A 24,519-nucleotide genomic window follows, 5' to 3' on the forward strand; every position below is an offset into this window, starting at 1 on the left:
TTTAGTACCTGATCCAACCAATGAAACAGCCGTTAAAAAAGATAATTCCATTAATTTCAGTTAAGTTGTCTGATAAGTCATTATTGATAACGTGTTCAACGCGTATTAGTGGGTTCACAGAATGTAAACTCTGTATATTTGAAGAATTACGGTCATCGTTGAGAATATTTGAGGTCACCGTCGTAATTGCCTTTAATCGATGTCGAAAACGGAAATCCAACTCCCCAAGCTACTCCGCCGTTAGCGTTTAATATTAAGTTAGCTAATAAACCAGTTTAATTATTAATTACTTTCAGAACTTACATCAGAGTCTCTGAGATTCAGATTTCAGAATAAGAACTTGGATGGAAAATAACCAACGGAACGGAAAAGGGAAAAACTACGAAGAGATCGCATCCATGCAGCTAAAACGTTCAGTTGACTCATTGCAACGATGATGAAAATAAAATATTTATCTTAACTAACAAATAATTAGATATTAACGAAACTTAAAAAGACGTCATTCCTTGGAGCAATGTTTCAAAGAATTCTTGCAGAAATGAAGTCCTTTGCACAAGAAATCTCAACCGACTGATTTAATTCAATAATTCAAGATTGGGGCTTGATGTTAGATGGGATCCATTGACATTAGATAATATAGTTGAGCGTTGGTAGTATGTTGCATTGTATCATTGCCTCCCATGAGATCTCATCCTTCACACTCAGAATCCACGGTAAAGAACTTTCTCGCAAACGGCTTTATTTGAGCAAGTGCTCTTTGCAATAAAACTCTTGTTTTTCTTTGTCTGCTCAGATCGCCTCCTCTCTATCTTCTCTCCTGCAAAACCAAAAACCCTAAAAACCTCCGATCCCGCCGGAAAATATACTCCATCGATGATCCGTCCAAAGGCCCTTATTCCCCCCGCATTTCGAGCTGAGCAATCCTCTGTCGAGACTGAAAGGGCTTTCCGACTTGTTTCCGTTGATCAATCACGGCTTTGAGAAATACGAAAGAGATAGGAGTGAAACAGCAAGGGTAAGAGATGTATAAGAACCAGCTGCAAGAGCTGGCGCAGAGAAGCTGCTTTAACCTTCCGTCGTATACGTGTATTAGGGAAGGTCCCGATCACGCGCCCAGATTCAAGGCAACTGTTAACTTTAATGGTGAGATCTTTGAGAGCCCTAACTATTGCACGACGTTGAGGCAAGCGGAGCATTCTGCAGCGGAGATTGCGCTTAATTCTCTTTCGAGCAGGGGACCGTCGCATTCGCTGGCAGCGAGGATCCTGGTAAGTTCTATTGGTTACCGTTACTTGTTAGGTTTCCGTTGTAGCTGTGTTAGGTTGCTATTTGCTTGTCAATTCTTCCATCTCATGTTCGATTAGCTTCTTTCATCTTTCGCAATGTGCATGGAACGATGGATTGACTAGGGGGGAAAAGAATAGGGGCAAAAAAAGGGTTTCTTTTCCCCAGTTTTTCACAAAAGCAAATGCCTCTATCAAGTACCAACGGAGCATAGTAGTATAGAGGGGTTTACTATTGAAGCCCTAGACGGCTTTTCCGGCGATGATCAGATATCGTGAGCAGTTGAGCACTTGGGCAAGCAGGGAGTTGCTCTCGAATATTTGGCTAGTCCTTTCTCGCATCTACCGGCTAATGTGCACCATCCGGGAGTCACTGTGTGGACACATTCTATACTACGCGTAAGCGTAGCCGATCACTGGTAAGAAAGTCGCCGAGATTTTACCGGGCATTGATCAGCGACCAGCTAACATGCGCCTTTTAGGTACGCATTGTTATCGAGCGCACTACCCCGCATCGTTGTTTTCGTTGACTAGTGCAGGGAATTTGTTGAATCCGGTGCCGACGTGCCGTTCTCTGGAGGCACCGAGACTAGATTGGGTCATCTGATTGACATTGAAATGACAAGATTGACCGGGACTAGACCGGTGCGATTTCCTAGAGGCCGACCAAAGGCAAAATGCATTTTAGTCTAGGAAATGGTGGTCCATCAGAAAATTTTAGGAAATACTACCTGAAATTTTGGAAAGTTTCTCGCAGTCAGCTATAGCCTGTAAGTGGTGTTTCTGTAGTTAGTTCAAAAACAGAGGGGTGTTTTCGTCATTTAGTATTTCGACCCGGTCCAGAAAATTAGGCCGTTACTTTGATCTTACTTTTAGACAGAGAAATGGGATCACCGCTGAATCAGGATTGGGTCTGCTTAATGATTCACTTTATTGATTTCTAGGGCTTACGCCATCTTGTAACGTTTATACTTTATAAGGTTCTTTACGTTGGCCAAAGAATTTGAACATTATAATTCTTCTCCAAAGGAGAAAACTCCAATGGGCGGTTATTCAATGATAAGGACATGCAATTGTATTATATAGAGTCCAATTTCTCAAACCGAAAAAGCATCTATTCTTAGCCACATATTATCTCCTATGTTCTGGGTCTGGACTCAGGACGCACCACGGGATGAGGACCACCTCTTGATAGCCTGGACCAAAAATCAAAACGGGTCGATCTAATCAACAAATCCCTTTTTAGGTAAATTTTAGGCTTTTAAATAAACTATTTTCTGCCATCAAAGTGGATGTGATGAAAGTATATGAACCCTGATCATATTGGTTTCTGGTCTTGTGTATCATTTAGGTGAGACGTATTGATAAGAAGCCATCTATTGAGACTCTAGATTGCACCTTTATTTGTTAAAAAAACTTGTGGAGGAAGGAGCTGTGTTGTACCAGGCAACAAAGTGTGGTGGCACGGTCTACCATAGACTGTTTTAGTCCCCCAGCTACCCGCTTTGTTGATAGTGACCACCACTTGGATTGACCATAGTACCCATAAGTCCTATCCATTCTCTGATTACAAGCCGTAAGTGACGTTAAAGCTGTCAATAACAAAATAGGTTCATCTTTGGTTTTGAACTTTTGATGGATGCAATTTACATATTAGATTTGATAGATTGGTGAAGACACATTTTGTCTGTACCATCCACTCCAGCAATTCAAGCTTTTTACCTACTTCAATCAGTTTTAAGTTTTGTTTTAAATTTTTTATTGCTTTTACCCTTCAATTTGTATTACCGGATTTTCTTTATCATATTTTCTAATAACGCTTCCAGTGAATCTGAATTATCTATAAGTAGTCATTAGTTGCACATTAGCCTGATGATGGGGTAGCTCAACTAGATGTGTCCCGATATCCCAACAAATCCAGATGTATTTGTCCCTGCACAAAATTTAAATTTTGTGCATGTTGCGTCCAAGTCCATGTCCTAAGGTACCCAACTCTATATAGAACATTTAGGTTGGTAGCTATCTCACTTCTATTTGCGATCAGTTGGATGGACCTGCTTCTGAAACAAGTTAAATCTCTAGGAGATACTGCATTTGGTACTGAAACAGCCAAGTAGTTCTATTTAATTGTTAAAATATCCATATTTTAGATGGTATTTCCATTGATACTTTATTTCAGTATTGAAGTTACTTGCATTTAAATATAAGTTTAATCGTGTTGGCACTATTGGATTGGACACAAATCCAAATTTTAGGAATTGAACTAGCAATGACTGTATGATGCATAGGCTTTGTTAAGCAAAAGTGAAACAATAGAAACACATAAGAGTAGACAAATTTTTTTATATTTTATCTTTTTAAATAATTAATAATTATTTATATTTTATATACTACTTTTTAAATAACAATAATTAATTTCAGCTAAATTAATAGTTTAATTTCTAATAAATATTAATCGATAAATTATAATGAAAATTTGTAATTACTAAAAATAATTTTATAACAAAAATACAGTAAATCCAATAAGTACAATAAATTAAATTTCAAAAAGTTAAAAAACAATAAATCCACTTCCTCAATTGCTGCTCTTTCTTGGAAAAAAACCTTCTTTTTCAAACCATCAGACTGTTTTCCAAGTTGTTTCCTAGGTGAAAAGGTGAGTTCTCTCATCTGGATTTGTGATTCACAAACCTCAAATTGAAGCTTTCTGCCTCATGCCTCCGATCCCTTGCTTTCTGGTCAATCATTGGCATTCTCTAACATCTGCCTGTATTTACTGCAAACAATGGAAATGGTTTCCCTACTCATATTATGTTCAATTAATAGAAAGAAATCAATATTTTATGAAATAGTCTTTTTGGGAGTTCATTTTCATCCAAATCATTTTTTTCTTAACTTTGATTTTCACCCAACAAAAAGTGAGCTGTCAAGGTAGATGCAACAACATTCCTTTAACTGGCGTTTGTTAGGAGTATCTCCTTTTTTTTGAACTGATCTCTTTGATGTACAGGATGAAACAGGCGTCTACAAGAACCTCTTGCAGGAGATAGCACAGAGAGTTGGAGCAGCATTGCCTCTATATACAACTTTCCGTTCAGGTCTTGGGCATCTACCTGTCTTTACTGGCACTGTAGAGCTTGCTGGAATCACATTCACAGGGGAACCGGCTAAAAACAAGAAACAGGCTGAGAAGAATGCAGCCATGGCAGCATGGCTGTCTCTGAAAAAATGTGAGTCCCTCTCCAAATGGCTATAGGTCCTGATAATCTATCTAAATAGGACATCAATGAGTGATTGACAAATTCCATGATGGGGCCATTGCTTGGTGCTGTGGTAAAATCTCAATCTGACAAGTGTGAGAATGTTGGTTTGAGTATGAAAGCTGCCACTTCATGCTAAAAATGCTGGCTGTTAGTTCCATAACTGGTCTACTCCTCCCAAGACCATCCACATTTCCAGGAGCAGCATTGGATAATGATCGATTGGTTGTACATTCTGTTATAAAACTTTGACCAATGATATTAGAGTACATAGGTATTGTCCCTTGCTTGGAGAAGTAGGTCCTCTTTCCTTAAAAACACAAATACTTTTACCAATAGAATGGCAAGTAATATAATTAAATGATTGTAGTTGAGTTGTCTTGACTGAATGAACATTCCTTATACCAAATCATATAGTTCTATAAGTCAAACCCCTGCGGTTTAGGAGATGTACCCCTTTTTTGATGAATACCTTTACCACTACTTGAGTGTGGGAATTTGTCTCTCTGCTCAAACAAGGCAATATAGGTTTATAAGCATGCGAATGCACCAAACCATAAAAAATGGTGCTGTATGGTAGAAATCCATGCTACACAAGGAAAGTGCTGTTACTCCATTAAAATGTTGCTCTGTGGCAAGTGGCAACGTAGGAATGTGTTTCATTTGTATTGATTTAAAACCATGGCACATAAATCTTTTTTTTTCTTTTTTTGTTTCCTTATTTGAATTTCTAAAATTGATTCTGTTCAATGCTGGGAAATGACTTCTAGCTGCTTTGTTTAATTTTATTGATTTTTTCACTTGCGATAACCAACTCACTTTTTCATCGATCAGTGGCACAGGAGTCTTTCAGCTCATCATCGGTATCAGAGAATAATGATGAACTGGAACAGATTACCATAGCGCGGGCACTTCTGAATTACCGTCTGAAGGAAAAGATGGCAATGGGAAACTCAGCTGATACTCCATCCATGTTTCTAAAGAAATTCCCATTGCAAAACCCAAGACCATCAAGTCCACAGCCACCCCCTATTACCACATCAAAAATTCTTCCCTTAATCCGTCCAAAATCAGCGCCACGGAGCAGACCTGTATCCATAGCAGCAAACGACGGTAATCCACCATCATCAGCACCACAGAGCAGGCTTGTATCCATAGACAGCATTCCACCAACATCAGCCCCACAAAGTAGACCTATATCCACAGCAGCAAATGACAGCACCCCACCATCCCCACTTGCTCCACCTGAAAGCCACATGGTCCGCCCCCAGAAATTCCCTGCAGCAGGAGCAGCACCTTACATTCCATTCCGGCATTTCAGGCCACCATACCATGGGATTGCACCGCCAGTGACAATAAGGACTGCCGTTCCGGTCTTCTCTGCTCCCCCACTTCCACCACCGTCTGCCACCTCAACCAGGCCTTCTTCAGTGATTGGACCACCTATACACGTTGCGCCACCTGTTCGAATCAGACAAGCTGTCCCAGTATTTGCTGCCCCACCTGTTCGGAAACAGGCAGAAGAGCGACCAGTTTTCATGGTATCACCCCCTGCAACAAGGCCATCACCAGCTAAGGTTGAGGAAACTGCCAGCACAACAAGGAATGACCTACAGGAATCGGAGGCAGTGGAGGGACTAAAACAGCTTAAAATCTGATCCTGGTAGGAGAGGATTTCAATCCACCAAAAAACTAATGACTATTTTCAATTTTGTACTGATTTTTACATTCTCTTTCCATATTTTAAATGAGTGTCCCTTTCTTCCCCCTCTTTTCTGGTCTTCTGCACGACCTACATTGTCTGGGTTGCGTTAGCACAATTTAAAGGGAAGGATTTGGATGTATGGTAACTGGTCACAAGTGAGAACGTTATAAACTTGAAAAATTAAAAATGCTTTAGGATTCTGGAAAACTTTTGAATATCTTGCAGAACAACAATATAAGAAATGTACAGTTTGCGCAAAAGGATTTGTTGGGTTGGAGTTTATATATTTTGTCAGATGTATGTCTGTCGATGCGTGGTGCAGGTTGAATTGAGGAGTTTCTGTGTCCGGAGACGGTAATGGAGAAGGGAAATGATTAGGTGGTACTTGGTAGTAGGCATGGTGGTTTCGATGGTTGATATTTTAAATGTCTTTCCTTGTCCCACGACTCTTAGCTACACACAGCCTACGGTGCAGAAAAAGTCAAAAAGGGTTGGGGATGGGGGGTGCCTTTATACTTTTATAGAGTGCATAAAATCCATATATTCTAAAATCACAAAACAGGTGATGCTCTTCGTTGGAAACTCAAAAACCTAATGCCAATCGGCTTCTGTCTCGACCCTCTCAAAAATTATCTCTGAACACCCAAGTAAACATGCAATCTTTTCACCCACTAGGCCACTACCCACCGGCATTTATGTCTTTCTCATGTTCAAAACTCACACTCAACTCAACACTATTCCAACTATTATGGTTGGTTACATGACAATTTTATAAAATTTCCCTTCTGACCCGTGAGCCCATGCAATATTGGGTGATGTTGTGTAGTCTGATAGAAGGTTTGGGGAATTTTTCTATTCCAAAATGTGCGTAAAAGGAGGGACCTCTCTGCCTTTATACAAGACTACTGAAAGTCTTTAATAAATCCAAACTTGGTGATTTACATTCTATAGATAAAATAAAGTTTGACAAAATACCTCTTCAATTTTTCCATTGTTATGCATCATCGAACTAAAGTGACAATTTTTCCTTGATTTGCACTTATTATTATTATTGATGTAGCGCAATCTGACTGTTTTCGCGTGTCTGATGATTCAGACGCTAATTTAGATGTTTGTCTTTATCAGGGCCTGAGCTGTGCTAGGTGGGGGTGTCAATTGGATTGGATGTGGTATAATTCAATCCAGTCCAATGAGAGTCCATTATAAATGGACCTGGTCCAATCCAATCCAATGAATGTTTTGGACCAATTTGGACTGGTCCAATTCAATGTCTGGATTGTTCAATATGTTCAAATTCATTTTGATTTAGATTGGTTTCAACCGAAACCTGATCCATTGACACATATACTCTTATCTTATATCAATGGACCTGATATTGGCTTAATCCAACCCAACCCAATATAAATTTGTTATGGACGGACCAGGTCTAACCCAATCTAATAAATATTTTGGACCGGATTGGTCCAATCCAATATGTCTTGTTGGTCCGTCCAATCTGTCCAAATTGATTTTGGACTAGACGGGGTCCAATCCAACACGGTCCATTGACACCCTTAGTGCTAGGCCAAGCTATAGATGGTTGAACTGTTTTGTTCTGCAAGAGAGATAGAATTAGAATGCCCGAGTTGTTTTTACCCAAGGTGGGCACTCCGATTCTTAAGTCAAAGAGTTGTTTGAGAGTTATTTTGGTGATAAGAGTCTGAGAAATTAACCTTACGTACTTTCACTGGTAAGAATGACTTGAGCCTTCTCACAACGGGTCTGATGTTCTCGCGGAGCCATTTCCGCTCACTCGGGACAGTAATTACATCAGTTACATAATCCGCGTAGGGTTATGGTCTGCCCGATTAACTCTGATGAATGCGATGCAGTAAGCTACCATGAGTTCTTGTAGCTCGGCCGGTCTCTGAGGTAGGCCGCCATGTGCTGGGAGACCTGTTAATCCAACCCGGTCGAGGCATTGAAGTCAGTCTGGGCGAGGTGTTTTAGACCGACTTGCCGAGCTGGTTCGCTTACCCAATGCCAAGGTGTCGATTGAAGGCCATGTGTCCCCTGGGTGACTTGTATAAAAAACCACCTGATTGGTGAATGGTGACCACTCTTGTGAAAATGGTTGCTCTCTAATCTAATGTCCTAAATCTTTCAATCACTTCATTCTATACGCTGAAATATACAAATTTGTAGAATGTAAAACCTTGTATTTTGTATACATTTTCAATATACATATTTGTATTTATACTCCTTCTGAGCTATAGGATCAGTTTAAAAAAAGTACAAATATAAATATGTACAGTGCAAATACATACAAAATACAAGATTTTGCGCTCTACATATTTGTATTTGTACTCTTTCCAAACAAAGCCATTGTGCTTTAAACCCCAATCCATAACAGAACTGCTTTTCCATTTGAGGGTGGGTGAGTCATTCAACCATTTGGGTCAATCTATGGACTGCCCAATCTGTGATGTCAAATAAAATAATAACAAAGATAAAAATAAACAAAAATACATATAAATGTAGAATTTTGTAGAAAAATGAGTGTGGCAAATGAAAGCTTTTGTTATCAAAATAATGGAAATGGTTAAAATAAAAAGTTCGTTCTACTGAACTCTAACCCATAAAAGAGAATTGGTGTCCGACCCGTAGCCCATTGACCGGATTAGATGGTTCAACAGTTCTATTGCTCTCACCATGTTGTTGATTAAAGTCAACATCTGTTGTTTTTCTCTTGCTTTTCTTAATTTCCCAATTTGTGGTGGACTGGTGGAGCCATATTTAATCCAATTATAAATTGATCGAATTCAGATGACCCTTAACTCGAATTTGTCCCATTAGACAACCTTTGTAGCCTTACTATTTATTTGCATTATGGCCAAGTGGCCCATTAGACAACCTTTGTCATGGTTTTTAAAATCAACCCGGTGATCGAACCGGTCAAGGGTGTGGTTACTGGGTCGAACGGTTCGATCGTTTAAATCAAACGCTCAATTCGTATTGATAAGAAAATAAAAAAAAATTAAAAATAAAAAATGGTCAAAACTGTTCAAACAATTTAAACGGTTAACGCTCGGTTCAGCGGTTCGCTGACCAAAATCAAGGTTTTGGGGGAAAATCCGGTTTTTGGGGAAAATAGAACCAGTCACCTGATTGGTCACCTAATCGGTTCCTGGATTTTCCAATTCAACCGTCCGATTCGGTCCGATTTTGAAAATCATGACCTTTGTAGCCTTAATACTTATTTGCATTATGGCCAAGTTTAGGAGTGCCTATTTGAAAAATAAGTGATCAACTGATCATCATGAGTGTTTGGGGAAAAAGCACTTATTTCAAAATGATGTGAGAGGGCAAGATAGGCCAGAAAGGAAATGAACTTATTAAATAAGCACTTGAAAATATGTCTTAGACTTTTCCAATAAGTGCTTATTCTCAGATTAAGCTCTAACCTTATTTCCTAAACACCAATAAGTATTCGATGATATGGTCCTGAACCAAGTATTTATTTGAATAAATACTAAGTTTTAAGACCTCCCAAAATGTGATTGATTTTGCTCTTATGGACCATCAATTTCACTCTCTTATGAGATGGGCAGAAAGCGTAATTAAAAAGAAGTAATAATTAAGGCGGTGTTCGGCACTGTGTTCATCTTGTGGAAACGGTCCCATCGATGGGACAAACACCTATTCGACTAGTTGTGGATGGGACCGGTCCATGCTATATCGTGGACCGGTCCCGTCTACACCCCAATTTCTAATCCATGGCAAAAACTCATGGTTAGGACCCGTTCACAGTCTATTTTTTATCCCCTACTTTACACTCTCCTTGAAAGGTTGAAACCCTATTGTCTGTTTCACATTTTAATATTTTTGTTAATAAAATTTTACTTAATTTTTTATTTTTTTATATTTTTAAATATTTAAAATATATTTTTTAAAATTTTAATTATTTTACTATTGTTTTTATAAAATTTAATATTTATTGGTTAATATTAATTCATTGATGCATTTTTCAATAAATTTATGAGATAAAATGCAAAAATTAGATATTTATGATTAACTGTATAGGTCATTCATAAAATGTATATGAGATACATTGAATAAAAAAGTGTGGTATGTACTGGTCCACACCGCGCTTATAGAATGCCACTATAGGTATAGAGTAGCCCAATCCACACATTTTGTCCACAGTTCAGAACAATTGTAGACTATGGTGTGGTGTAGATTGGTTTCTGCCACAGGGTGTGGTATGGACTAATCCACACCCACTGATTTTTCATCCATACTACAAATTACCTTCTAAGTTTTAAAGATCTCGATGGAGTTACCCAAGTGTATGTCAAGGAATTTGGATGAATCACACACTTGGCAACTACTAAAGCAAATCACGATTTATTTTTTTCTATTTCCTTTTTTTCTTTGGTGCAAGGATGAATTCTTCTTTACCCTTTCTTAATACTTTTGTTTTTTAATTTTTTTTTTTTTTGAACCCATTGGATTGTGTTTCCTGAAACTTATGCACATGGAAAAATGTTATACAGAGCTAGCTAGACTATCTTTGGAGCAGAAGAGGTAGATAAATATTAGTTATTAATATTTTTAATGAACAATGCGCATATTGTGAGTGAATTTCCAACTGAATGGCACTTTTGTGGAGCTCCTCCAACCTCCATTGCCATCTACCGATAAAACACTGACACGATATGATTTATTTAAATTCAAAGCACCAGGTGATCTTGTGACAGCAGATGCAGCCTCGCTTTGTTGTGCTTGTTCTGTCACATGTCTCCCTAATGCTCACTATTTTCTGTAAAAGAAGTATTTTGTTTTTTTAGCTGATGAAGATCCTTTCGTAATCAATTGTTTTGATATTAGCAAACTGTTTGAATGTCCTATATATATATATATAATTGGTCTTGGCAACCTCCTGTACCTGTACTACCCGAATATCTGGTCGAGATTTTCTCTTCTAATAAGGCAATATCATATATTAATTTGGGCTCGCCCCACCATTTGGATGGCCTGAGTTCCTGGATTATTTTGCTATTTAACTTGGATCGATGTCACAGATAAACTATTACTTTTATATATATATATACATGCTCATGTCTGCCACTGGGTACCTGAGTTAGTTGTCAGCAGCCCAAGTGGAGCCAACAGCTCTCGAGTATAGGGAAACAGTTCAAGGCGTAAGGTGCTATCCTGAAGAAGAAGTAATGTGTTAGGGTACTAAGTAGAGGTTGTGCATGTATGTTTGGGTTGAATGAGATCTGTTATGGAAAAAAAGCTTGAGATTTATTTTATGCAAATACTAATTCCAATTCCAAGCAAAAATTCTCAAGTACAGAGATCATAAAAGGGGAGGACAATCACAATGTGCCACCTCCCCGTTCAACAACTGAGCCCTCCTTACAGTTCCGTGAGCCATCAAATTTTTCTTCCTAAGAATATATCTAAATTTAACTTCCAAATTGTTAGAGCAAGAAAGGATATGGTCCACCACATACCACAATTTCGGGTCAACATTTATAGACCAAGAGTTCAACAAGTTCACAACTAGTAAATTATCAGAAAAGATAGGCAAGTTCGAGTAGCATCTTTCCATAGCAAAAAAAATAGCCGCTTCAATCGCCCACAGCTCCTACAAATCTAACTTCGTCCCCTGAACTTTTTTACCTATGGCTGCCATAAAAAGATCCATCATTAATCAAATAAGTAACTTGCCCTTAGGATGCAAACCCCCTATAGGGGTTCTGTTATGGGCATGGGCATAGGATTTCGTCACGGGTCGGTCTACGGGGAGAACCTCTATCTTCCCTTTGCCCCTCCCTTTGCATGCAGACCCTATCGTGGCGACCTAAGAGGTGATTTGTCCAAGAGACCACCCTAACTCTCCTCAACTCTTCTCTTGACTGAAATTTTTGGATACTTTTATTCAATAATAGTGGCTCCTTAAATAGGAGATTACAAGAATCCTGCTCTTAGGGAGACTCCTTGTTGAATAGAGAGACCTCCAACTCTATCTTGATAAGATAAGACTGATAAGATAAGATAAGTTTCTCTTAATCCTAATCTAATAAGACAAGATAATCTCTCTTAATCCTAATCTAATAAGATAAGATAATCTAATCTACTAACTTAATAAGATAAGAATAACAAGATAGTCTGATCTAATCTACTGAATGGATAAGACTGTTGCTGCCGAAATGGATAGGATGAGAACAATGGATCATTGTTGTTGCTGCTCCCAATACGTGTCCACATCATTACTCCCCTCTTGGACTATGAGCTTGTCCTCAAGCTCGAATTCAAGATGGGTGTCGGGAAACACCGTCAAAGGAATCTCGGATAGGTGGAATGACTTTGCCCTCCTGGATTGGGTTCCAATGAAGAGGGTTCATCCTCTTCTTCCTCTTGTTTCACCAGGAGGCAGAAAAGTCTCTTGCACTTGTGCCTTGCTGAGTAGAGTTCATCGCAATTCAAATATTGTCCCCTCGCCCTGCGTTCCGCCATCTCAGCCCTGGACAAGTGCTTAATAGGGGGTGCAACGACGTTGCCCCCACACTGGATGCTGATCTGGAATTGTTGCTCGTCTGTGGCTTCTGTTCTTGGCTGGCTGCTGAATATGCAGCCATTCCGAGTGGTTCCGAGGATGCCCATGCTGATGGAGGCCGCCCCATACTGAAGGTTCCGCGGCTGAGTTGTAGTTTGCATTCGAACGCACGAGCTATATTCATGGTTGTAACCAGGTTGGGGGGATTTTGCATTTCCACGTCCACCCACAGGGGTTCTGCTTACCCAGCGGTCAACATGTCTACCTACTGGTCCGGTTGCACTGAAGATGCACTCGCGATGAGGTCTGGAACTGGCACTGGTATTCTGCCACCGTGCCGGTTTGTTTAAGGTTAATCAGCTCGCCTAAGGGGTTGCTTGTCAATGGGGGCCCAAATCTAAGAAGGTAGTAGGACTTGAACTAGGTCCAACTGAGCCCAGGTTCTTCTTGTTCTAATCGATAGAACCAGAGTTGCGCTTCCTCTATTAAGTGAAAGGCGGCTAGGCTTACCTTATCCCGGTCGTCTGTCCGTTGATTTCGAAAAAACTGCTCGCACTGATACAGCCAGCCCAAGGGATGTCCGTTGCCGTTGTACGACGGGAATTCTAACCTGCTGTACTTGGGGATGACTGCGGCCCCCTGGTTGTCGAACTGCTGTTCACCGGAAGACTCCGGAAGATCTAGTCGGCGGCCCCTAGTGGTTGTCACCCCTTCTATGTTCCTCTCTTTGCTAGAAAGGAATAACTCCATCAGACGCCGTAGCTCCCTAACTTCGTCCTTGATTTCCCGTACTTCCGAGCTGGTCTCCATGAGTTGGTGCTCGAGTTCGTGGGCCCTGGACGGCAGCTGCTCCAGATCACCCATGACGCCTTGCTCTAATACCAAAATGTTATGGGCCTAGGCGTAGGATCTCGTCATGGGTCGGTCCACGGGGAGAACCTCTAGCTTCCCCTTGCCCCTCCCTTTGCGTGCAGACCCTATCGTGGCGACCTAAGGGGTGATTTGTTCAAGAGATCACCCTAACTCTCCTCAACTGTTCTCTTGACTGAAATTCTTGGATGCCTTTATTCAATAATAGTGGCTCCTTAAATACGAGATTACAAGAGTCATGCTCTTAGGGAGATTCATTGCTGAATAGGGAGACCTCCAACTCTATCTTGATAAGATAAGACTGATAAGATAAGATAAGTCTCTCTTAATCTTAATCTAATAAGAAAAGATAATCTCTCTTAATCCTAACCTAATAAGATAAGGTAATCTAATCTACTAACTTAATAAGATAAGAATAACAAGATAGTTTGATTTAATCTACTGAATGGATAAGACTGTTGCTACCGAATTGGATAGGATGAAAACACCGGATCATTGTTGCTGCTGCTCCCAATAAGTGTCCACATCAGGTTCCCAGGTTCAGGAATTATAGAGCTTTGAGATCTCTCCCCCCTTTCTCTTTGAATTTTTAGGGCAGCTCTATAACTACTCCAAACTTCTAAAAATTACATCATTCCTCAACCAATAGATATGATAGGAAATTATAGAGAGCCAAATTAAAAAGTCAACTTGATTATCTTGTTTTCCTAGTACAGAAAGCACTGTAATAATGGTATCACGAATTAAGGTTGTTACTAGATTTATCACATTAGCCATTAGAGTAGCCAATTAGATTGCTCTGGCAAACGAGCATTGAAAAAATAGGTGAAGGGTAGTCTCGTTCTCATCCTTGCAAAAGTTGCACAGAGAAGGACAAGCAAATCCTCTATGGTTCATAATATCCGACGTTACCACATAACCTTTCACAAGTCTCCAAAGAAACAACCTGTATCTTGGGAGCAGAGGAAGATGCCAAAATTTTCGTATCAGGGAGAGGTGCACTGGGTTCGGACCTGCTATACGGCCCATTACCATATGATGAATGGCTGAACCCAGGGAGAACACTCCCTTTTTACCTAGGGTCTAGAAGATTGATCTTTAACGGGCACCCTAAAAACATGAGTTTGCTTAATTAAATCAATCTAGGTTTCGTCCAAAAGGCTCTTGAGGCGAGGTAATGAAAAAAGGCCTGGTCTCACTTAGACCCCATCAACAAGGCCTAAGCCTTGAGTTATTTGAGGCTTACCTTTGGGCCTTTGGCCTCAAAATGTCAAGGCTTAGGCATCACCTATTTAACTTGCTAATGTGGAATGTGAAGGTTTACATAGCGATAAATATAAATTTTAAGACAAAAAAAAAGCTTTGTTTTGTATGTATTGGTGTAATGAACAAATAAATAAACATACAAATAACACAAAAATACATATAACACAAAAAAAGCTTTGTTTTATATGTATTGTTGTTGTTGTTGTTGTTATTCTTGTTATTGTTCTTGTTATTACGTGATATTCTATTTCTTCTAAAGCACATGCATCATATATATGGTCACTCTTCACTAATGCATATTAGTACAACAAAATAAGAATGCCTTGATGCCTTGTTCTTAAAACAATATTGGTTCATATCCCTAAATTGAAAATTTGATAAGGAAAAAGTTTTTTTTAAAAAAAAAAAAACTACTTTGGTAAGATTCTAACCTAAATTGTATTTTGGGGTAGCAATACCCCTTTTAAGGTTTTTTTTAAATCTTTTTAAAAAATAAATAATATAAAACTAACATTGTAAAATAAATAAAAAAACTGAAAAAAATATGCATGATTAAAGTGTTGATAAGATCCTAATTTTATGTTTCATATCTTTATTGTTTATGGATTATATCCTTTTTTTTTTTTGCTCAAGGCTTACGTCTTGAGACTTATGCCTCGCCCCTATGAGACACAACTGCCTCGCATCCACCTTTAGCCTTTTAAAACCTTGGTTTCATCAAAATTGTGTCTTAGGAAGGAATGATCCCACTTCCCTCTATCTATAGATAATAAGGGGAAAAACCTTCCCATGATTCCACCAAAAATCCCTTTGAACCCTATCTATTTTGTCATTAAAACTATTAGGAGGTTTAAAAACAGACGTCACATGATTAGGAACCCTTGCAAAACCGGTTTTGTCAATACCAATTTTCCCAGCTGCTTGGAACTACTCTTGATACCTGTTGGAGTATTGTTTTATGGAAAAATCTATGATGGCAAAAAGACACGATACCAAAAAGATTTTGACCAATCACAACCTCGTGAAAATTTTGACATATTTATTGGAATAATTTTCTGACGGAAAAATCTATGATGCCATGAAAAATCTACTTTTATGATGCCGGTTGATTAATTGTAAAATTTTTTGATATCATTCCAGCATCATAATCCAACTGTTTTCTTATTTATTATAAAACTTTTGACAATAGATGAAATGGTTATGGATTGTCCATGACCTAGTAAGGTTTGTGGACTAAGGCCTACCCTGTCCTATCTCCACCTCTTTAATTAATACCCTTATGATGCCTAATATCAAAATGAAAAATTCCTATAAAGTAAAATGAAATGGTTATGGGCCTTATGGGTTTTCCTTTCAATTTTCAAATTCTAGGTTGAGAATTCAGGTATTGTGTAGGGAAACTTTGGGAATTTTTATCTTGTCCATCCAAATTAATTAAATGGCAGAATTCAAGTTATGAGAATAATTCCCCAAAGACAATAACTGTAACTTTTAAAAACATCTTTCTGATAATAGAGGAATCTGCTAATATTAGAAACTGTACCCTTTTAAGTGGTAGGCTTTGCTTTATTTGTTTCATGCAGCTTGATGGAGATCTTCTCCGACAATTGATTGATGCAATAATAAAAACTCTAAAAGATAATTAAGCATGAGAATGAGATTTTAGTGTGGGAATGGTCGGTCAGCAGCTGGTGCAGGGGATGAGAATCAGTGCCAGACTTTGCACCTGGGTAGTACAGTTCAGAGTTTCAGCTGACGACAAAATTAAAAGAGCCCCGACATATTGGGTCAAGTTCGTTTTCTTTATTTACGCACCCACCCAACAAATAAGGCTCCTTCTCCTTCCTGCAATCCTTCCTGTAGACAATAAAGATGGGTCATGGGTTCCCTCTGCATGCGTTGGCGTGTTCTTTTTTATATTTTATATCTCTTGTGCACATTACACTTGAATCCTTTTTCAGTTTTGTTGCCATGATTCAAAACTATCAGCCATGTCACATTTTGTGAGTTGTGACCATTTCAGCTCACAATCCAAATTGACTTGAAAAGCCTCCTCTTCTCTTCTCTCTTCTGTCCATCAAAGTAGTTGCAGCAAGAGAAAAAAAAAAAAAGAAGTAGAAATCGGCAATCCGGCCTTGCTGGTGCTGAATGGTCAAAATGTACCGTCTGGGTATTGATTTCATTTCATCTACTCATAACATTTGAGGCCATGTCCCACGTACGTCTTCTGGGGTGATCAATTTGCTCAAGCACTTAATAGATATGCTAGCTATCTATCTAATATTATCACACCCATCTTAATTTGTGTCTGTTTTGTTATATTGATGCCTAATCAATGCTCTAATCCCAACCCATAAACCCATAATTTTAGGTGTGAAGTGTGAACCAGTGGACACCCATAATCAGAGCTCTAATCACCAGCAGAGAAAGTAGTAGCATTATTGATGATGGGAACAACCCTAGACATCTCCTAGCTAGGTGGTGTATGGTGTGAACCAGTTGACAAACCCTAAGCCAGAATATTCCTATTCCTTGGAAGGAGATGGGTGGGAGGTTCACTATTCTATCCTTTAACTTCATGGTTGAATCCAGATGGACTGGATACAGCCACATTGAAATAGCAGTAGGGATGATCTGAACCGGGTTTGGGCTAGTCAACCTGAACTACAGGCAGGTTGGTTCAAGATTTTTTGTTACCCCCGATTAGAAAGCTTGTCCTATTATTGTTGATTGTTGAATGAACTCAATTCATATGGCTAATTTTGTTTCAAACAACACCCCTAACTACTACTACACGAAGAGTATATATATATATATATATATATATATATATATCTTTATCCATGTATGGGCGGTGAGAAGAACCAGGGGACGGAGGACAATGATGTGTAATAAGTGTGTTAAACAAGCAAAGGTGGAGAGAGAGAAAGAGAGAGTCAATTTATGTAGAAATCATGAAAATGCTTTTGTTACTGAGTCGTGGGTGACAAGGTGGGATCAGGTTTTCACTGTAACGACACCACCCCTGAAAGCAACGTCCACAACTACAATTTATCCAAAAATTCACGCAAACAAATCTTATTGGGGAGAACGGAGGGACCCCAGACATAAGGGACCTCTCATGGGCTCTTGATTGGACATAAATGCGGGGCCCATAAAAGGGTTAAGAAGCACTGGCATCATTCCTTTCCTACGATAAAAGCAATAGCTAAAGGCAAATGGGATAGAAACCCTCCCCACCCATAGGCGTACGTAACAGAAACATTAAGAAAAAGAACCCAAAGCCAAAAATTAAAGGAAGGAAAAGAGAGGGGACAAAGTGGAAGAATGTTAATCCCCATCGACGACCAAAAGAAAAAGAAAAGAAACCCAAAAGAAAAATATATATATATATTTATATAAATGGTCATTGACTTGGTTAGAACTCATCATAGATCATTGATTGTAGTGGTTGTTAAATCAGATGAGGTGAGAAGGTGTAAAAAGGATTATGTGTATGTAAGTTGCTTATACCCATTTATACCGACAACACCATATATGGCGCATGAAAGCCTTTCCAATGTTTGGAAAAGTCTCTTCCTTTTTTTCTTTACCAATTGAAGAGGAAAAAAATAATTAATTAATTAATTTCACATGTTTTCATCTCTTTGGCATGTTTGGACTGGACTTGTTTGGATCCAAACTCCAATGTCACATCAGGATCGCGCCCAGATCAAAAGTTAGTTTATTTTTTCAACTTCAGCTGCATCACAATGGTGAATTAATTACGCTACACTACTCGCAATTTTTCAAAGTAGTCCGAGTCCCGTCTCTCTGGTAATTATTTCAGATTCAGTACTAAGCTTTTTTTTCTTTTCTGAAGGAAAATAAAAAACAAGGTAAACATTTTTGTGGTGCATGTTGATAAGATTTAATAGTATTACTATTACTAAATCCGCCATCTTCGATCCATGATTAGTAAAAAATTAAAAAAAAAAAAAAACACAATAGAAAGAAAGAAAGAAAAGCGAGTCAGCACTCGGAAGGCATGCGGTGAATTATGTATGTGGTGTCTGCTGTTTCAGCTGTCCGCCTGAAAGATAGTCATGCTGAACTGAATGATACAGAGTGGTAGTGATATTTGGGTGTCACGTGGATTGCAGTAGAATAGGTTGGTCGGTTGCATGTAACACGTGATTGGTGCAGGATTTCTGAAACAGATCCCTTTGTATTTCTTCTCTCCCGACGAACTTCTCCTTTTCCTAAAATCCTAAACCATCCAGACTGGACCCTGGACTCTGGAGTTCATTTTGTTTCTCTCGCTGGGTAGGAGTAGGACTATCGGGGCTAGGGGTATAAACGGATTGAATATTAATATTTGAATTTGAATTTGATTAAATATTTGACTATTTGATTTGATTTAATTTGAATTCTACTAATAAATTATTTTAGATAATTAATAAATATATAATATAAATGTTTTATTTATATAAATATATAAATTATTTATATCATTTAATTATTATATAAATTATATAAAATATTTAGATCTTTTATATATTATATATAAGAACTAAAAAGTGATTGAATTCAAATATTTATTGAATCGAATCAGGTATTCAATTAGTTATTCGATACAAATAAGATATCCAAATTGGATCAATTAGATATTGGATTCATCCAAATTCAATTCAATTATACCAAATCTCGAATTTGAAATTAAATTTTTAAACACCATAAATACCCCTAATTGCGACAGAAGATTGTTATAATAAACCTGTCGGGACCGTCTAGGCCTTCCCAAATTCGTCACATATTTTGCTAGACGATGGACCTAGCTAGATTATAAGATTATCTGCCATTGCCGTCAGCCGTCTTCTATATATTTTTAGTGTTTCTGGGACCAGTCTAGTTGCCTGGTTGCTTGAACCCTAGAACTTCTCCATGGCAAGTTGGCAACTGAGATCGGAGATATCCTCTGCCCATATATCCCTTATTTCGAGGCAAATTTCATACCAGCTTAGAACAACAGCGTTATTTATGGGCATCTGCTTTGTGAAAGAAAATTTGGATGATTCTCATATATATCAGGTGAAAAAAACATTATTTTTCCCCCTTATATCATTCAATCTTTATGGATTTAGTGTGGTGTAAGGTTCATTTAGTTGAGATACACTTGATCATAGTTGTGTTGTTCCACTACAAGTCTACAACCTGTATTAACCATTTATATATGTATACAAGTAACACACATACTCTGGTGAAAAAAATCATGTATGCAGGATATACATGCATTCATGTTTCTGCAAATCCATTAATGGCTGTCAAACAATCAAAATGGTATTGGTTGGGGGATGGGTCTGCTAATCGAGTCACTTTTTAGAGAATTAATTTGGAACAGCATGAGAATATTTTCATGATACGAACCTGCATCTTAGCTAGGGTTCCAAATTTCAAAAGGAGTACTTGCCATGCATCCCCAGTAAAACATTCTTTAATCTTTATGAATGTTTTCCAAATTCAGTCGATTACTAAGCATTCCTTTGTTTGATGCAGGTTCTCCATGTCGTGAATAACATTAATGAACCCCAGCGTATATGCTTGTCACACTAACTCACTAACCCTGCTAACTGAACTGGCAGCTCTACCGTGGCACCTTGCCCTTTCTCACTTTCTGAAGCCAAAGCCCCATCACATTGTACTAGAAAAATCTACAAAGATAAAGATATATTATAAGTTAATATTATATAAGTAAAGTTAATTTTTATGACCTCCAATTAAATTAAGGCAAATATCAATTAGCAATGTCTTAAAAACTGGTTCGGAATTAGAACCGTTGTAATCATTGTTTTTGGGTTAACAGTTCAACCATTTGGTTGGAATAGACAATTTATTCTAAAAAAAGAATTAAAAATAATTAGAATAAAAAAATACTAAAATCATTGAATGGGTCGACGATTTGATCACCCTGATCAACGAGTTATTGATCAATTCAATGGTTTTTTACTAGAGACCGGGTTTGAGTAAAATAGAACCAGTTACCTGGATGGTTCCCGAGCCAAACAGTCCGACTGTCTGAGCTAATGACAGTTCAAAAACATTGTCAATTTGTTTATATAGTATAAATGTTTGTTGATGAAAAAATATTTTAATTAATTCATTGGTTTGGATTAATGATATTTTTTAAAATTAATACTTAATCATTAATGAAGAAATATTAGAACACTATTAATTATAACAGAGACTTAGAATCAAATCCCACCAAAATGTACTATAAATAAGGGGAAAAAAAAGCCTATTGGGACAATGGCTGCATACCCGAAATATCCGTGTTACAACATTTGTATTCATCACCCAAGACTTTGTCCAAACTATATATCGATCGGCTATGGTATAATGTTATATAAATCTAATATTATAATATAATTATCTAATCTATAAAACGATAGACAGAATTATTTATCGGAAAGGCGGTCTTTATCAGTTAATTCATACGTCCTCATGCCTGCATGCCATGTCAATATAAAGTTTAACCTTCATTTTGTTTATGCTAGTTTATTCTGCTAAGAGAATGGAGTAGAGAACTAAAGCGGTAGCGGGGCAGCCGGCCTATAGACCCCATTCTAAAAGCACTAATTTGAAATCATTTTGTTTTCTCTTCGTGGGACTGAATGAGAGTGTTTTTTTTTTCTTTAATTTTTTAATGGGCAGGAACTGATTGAGATTTAGGTGAGGGCTCCCATTTGCGTTTGCATTCCACGGAAAAACATGGGTTGGAATCAGTTGCATAATATATCGTTCTCGCCGGAAGCTTTTTCTTTTCAAGCAAGGGCCGGACTAACTCCATCCAATTGACGGTTCCCAACTGGGAAAGAGACAGGATTCTGAACTAGTTCTTTTCGTTTGGAGAAGCCTTGCACGGGCTCTACTTCGGTCCATGACACCTTACCCCTGTTGGACTGTTTCTTAAGCACCGCCATTCCCTGAACAAGCCTATCAGCAAAGGCTTTCAAGTAGGGCTGTAATTGGATCGGGTTCGGATAGGATGCAGCAAAATCCGTATTTTATCCAATTACTGATAGCATATATCTTAATCCAATCGGATTTAAAAATTCAGATTCCAATTTAAATTCTAACAAATTTGGATCGGATTTAGATTTAATCTGATTCCGCTACAAATTTTCTAAAATATCAAAAATATTAAATTTTATTTATTTTTTAACATTTTATACATAATAAATTAATATAAATATAACACACTAACTTTATTATATATATAAATTCACATATAATATAATATATAAAATATATTTTTATAATTTAAAATATAATTATATAAATTTATATATTAAATTAATAAATGTTATATTATAATCATATTCAGATTTTAATCGAATAGATATGATCAAATCCGAATCTGATCCGATTACATATATATATACATCATTCAAATCTCAGATTTTCGAGTACCATCGACAGCCCAACTTTCAAGGCCTAGACAATTCCGGAATCTTTTTAAGTATAACTGTTCAAGAATCTCCTTTTTGTATTTGCCATTTCATCCTTTCTTCTCTCTCTCATGTTCATCTTTATAATTTCTTTTGCAGCAACCAGCATATGGTTATCGAATAGTTTTTTTTTCGAGTTTTGACAAAAACTCGCCATGTCATCCCTCCACGAGATTAAAAATTATAATAGAAGATTGGTGCAGTGAAGAGAAATATATGGACAATCGGTCCAGAAAACTCTTTCCACCCTTTACATGATATAATACTAAATAATTATAATATTTTATAGTAGGCCAGAACAATTCAATGATTCATTGGTACTACATTCTCTTTTTCCCCTCCTTTCGTCGCTTAGAGCTTAATTTTGCCTTTCGGCTTCATTATTCTACTCTGCTAATATCCATTGATTATTTTAATTATAATTAATAAAACAGGATTAACAGGTGAATTGTTGCTTGATTTCTTAAGGAGAGGAGTGAGGAGAAAAACATTAGTCTCACAACCGATTGATATTTGATGCGTGTGGGCTAACAAATATCAGCTTGCTCACTGTCACTGCCTGTCTGCCTCACTGGTTCACTGCTCGGCGGTGGGAAGCACGTGAGGTTACTTTTCCCGCATGCGTAAAGCACATGTAAATGCTACGTTAAAGAAGCGGTTTTAAATTTAAACAACTTTATTAATTATCAATTTTTTAGGGTAAATTAAGCGTCTAAATGAGAATGTTTTTCATTTCAGGGTTAATGCAAGTAAAATAGTTTATCAATCCCGAAGCGTCACCGACCAGGGCTACTGTGCGCCGGCGGTTCGCGCCGGAGAAATTCTAAATTATGATTCACTCGCCGCTTTTGTCGTTGGCTGCTGCCTGGTGCCTGCTGGACCTTTCAGTTGGGAAAAAGCCGCTCCGCCAAATTTGAATTATCAAGTATCAATTATTTGGTCCCTCTACTCTAGTTTAATGACTAAATTGTCCTTATAATATCAAATATTACAAAACCACCCCTACGCGAATTTCCCTGTTTAATATTGATCTCGTTGTTTTTCATTTTGTACCCCTGTTTAATCTTAACCAGTGGCCAAGCCAAGAATTTTCTTTTGGGGGCTCAATCCAACAAGAAAATGAGAAAGAGAGTATAAGAGGTAGGGTTTGGAGAGAAATGGGCAGAAATGTTCGAGTCTATTACAAAATTCTTTTAAGAAAAATTAAACAAAAAAATTTTATTATAGGAGTTGAAGGAGTGTTACAAAGTGATTCTTAACATTTTAGTGGGAATTGATCTTAACAAGGATGTTTTTCATTTTGTACCCCTGTTTAATCTTTAAGTGGCTGAGCCAGGAATTTTCTTTTCGGGGGGGGTCAGTCCAACAAGAAAATGAGATAGAGAATAGAAGAGGTAGGGAGATAAATGGGCAAAAATGTTTAAGTCTTTTACAGAATTTCTCTAACAAAAATTAAACACAAAATGTTTATTGTAGGAGTTGAAGGAGTGTTATAAAGTTAATTCTTAACATTTTGATCTTAACGACGATGTTTTTCATTTTATACCCCCTATTTAATGGTCGACCCAAGAATTTTCTTTGAAGAGATAGGATTTGGAGTAGACTTGTTCATGGGTCGGGTTTGGCCTGATCCGCTATAGTCGGGTTTGGTTATAATTTTAGGCCTGCGGGCTCGGGCTCGGACCTAAAGCATCAGACTAGGCTTGGACTTTCTCAAAAAAGCTCGGTCCGAGCCCGACTCCGATTTGATACTATATATTAAATAATAAAAAAGATATTTTATTTAATAATATATATATATACAATATTTTTTCTTTGTTCTTCTTCTCTTTTTTTTTCAAGTAATAGTGAGATGTTTATTATTTTTGAGTTTTGAAGGTTATTAATATAAATAATACATTTTTTGTTGAATAAAAAAGAAAAAAACTATTTTCAAATTTTTGGTTAGGTTTCGGGCTTTATATGAGATTCAGGCTCAAGCTCAAGACCTAGGCCCAATAGTCGGGCTAGGCTCGGGCCTGAATGTATTATCTTGATACATAAACAAAGCCCGGCCTGACCCGGCCCATGAACATGTCTAATTTGGAGAGAAATGGGCAGA

At 37.7% G+C, this 24,519-nt stretch overlaps 1 protein-coding gene across 1 annotated transcript; it reads left to right on the forward strand.

Moving 5' to 3' along the window:
* The first annotated feature begins 725 nt into the window (after nt 1-725).
* On the forward strand, nt 726-6,455 carry LOC104594857 (double-stranded RNA-binding protein 2). The gene is made up of 3 exons (XM_010255377.3): nt 726-1,268; nt 4,294-4,513; nt 5,378-6,455. Exons 1-3 carry the CDS (start codon nt 1,023-1,025, stop codon nt 6,199-6,201), a joined length of 1,290 nt encoding a protein of 429 aa, XP_010253679.1. The 5' UTR covers nt 726-1,022; the 3' UTR covers nt 6,202-6,455.
* The last annotated feature ends 18,064 nt before the right edge of the window (nt 6,456-24,519 follow it).

The sequence above is a fragment of the Nelumbo nucifera genome, chromosome 2 (assembly GCF_055504915.1).
Source record: "Nelumbo nucifera cultivar China Antique chromosome 2, China Antique-T2T, whole genome shotgun sequence".
Taxonomy (NCBI): Eukaryota; Viridiplantae; Streptophyta; class Magnoliopsida; order Proteales; family Nelumbonaceae; genus Nelumbo; species Nelumbo nucifera.

Coding starts and splice junctions, on each gene's coding strand:
- LOC104594857 (XM_010255377.3), top strand. CDS start 1,023: ATGTATAAGAACCAGCTGCAAGAGCTGGCGCAGAGAAGCTGCTTTAAC. Junction 1,269..4,293: donor CGCTGGCAGCGAGGATCCTG/GTAAGTTCTATT, acceptor TTTGATGTACAG/GATGAAACAGGCGTCTACAA. Junction 4,514..5,377: donor ATGGCTGTCTCTGAAAAAAT/GTGAGTCCCTCT, acceptor TTCATCGATCAG/TGGCACAGGAGTCTTTCAGC.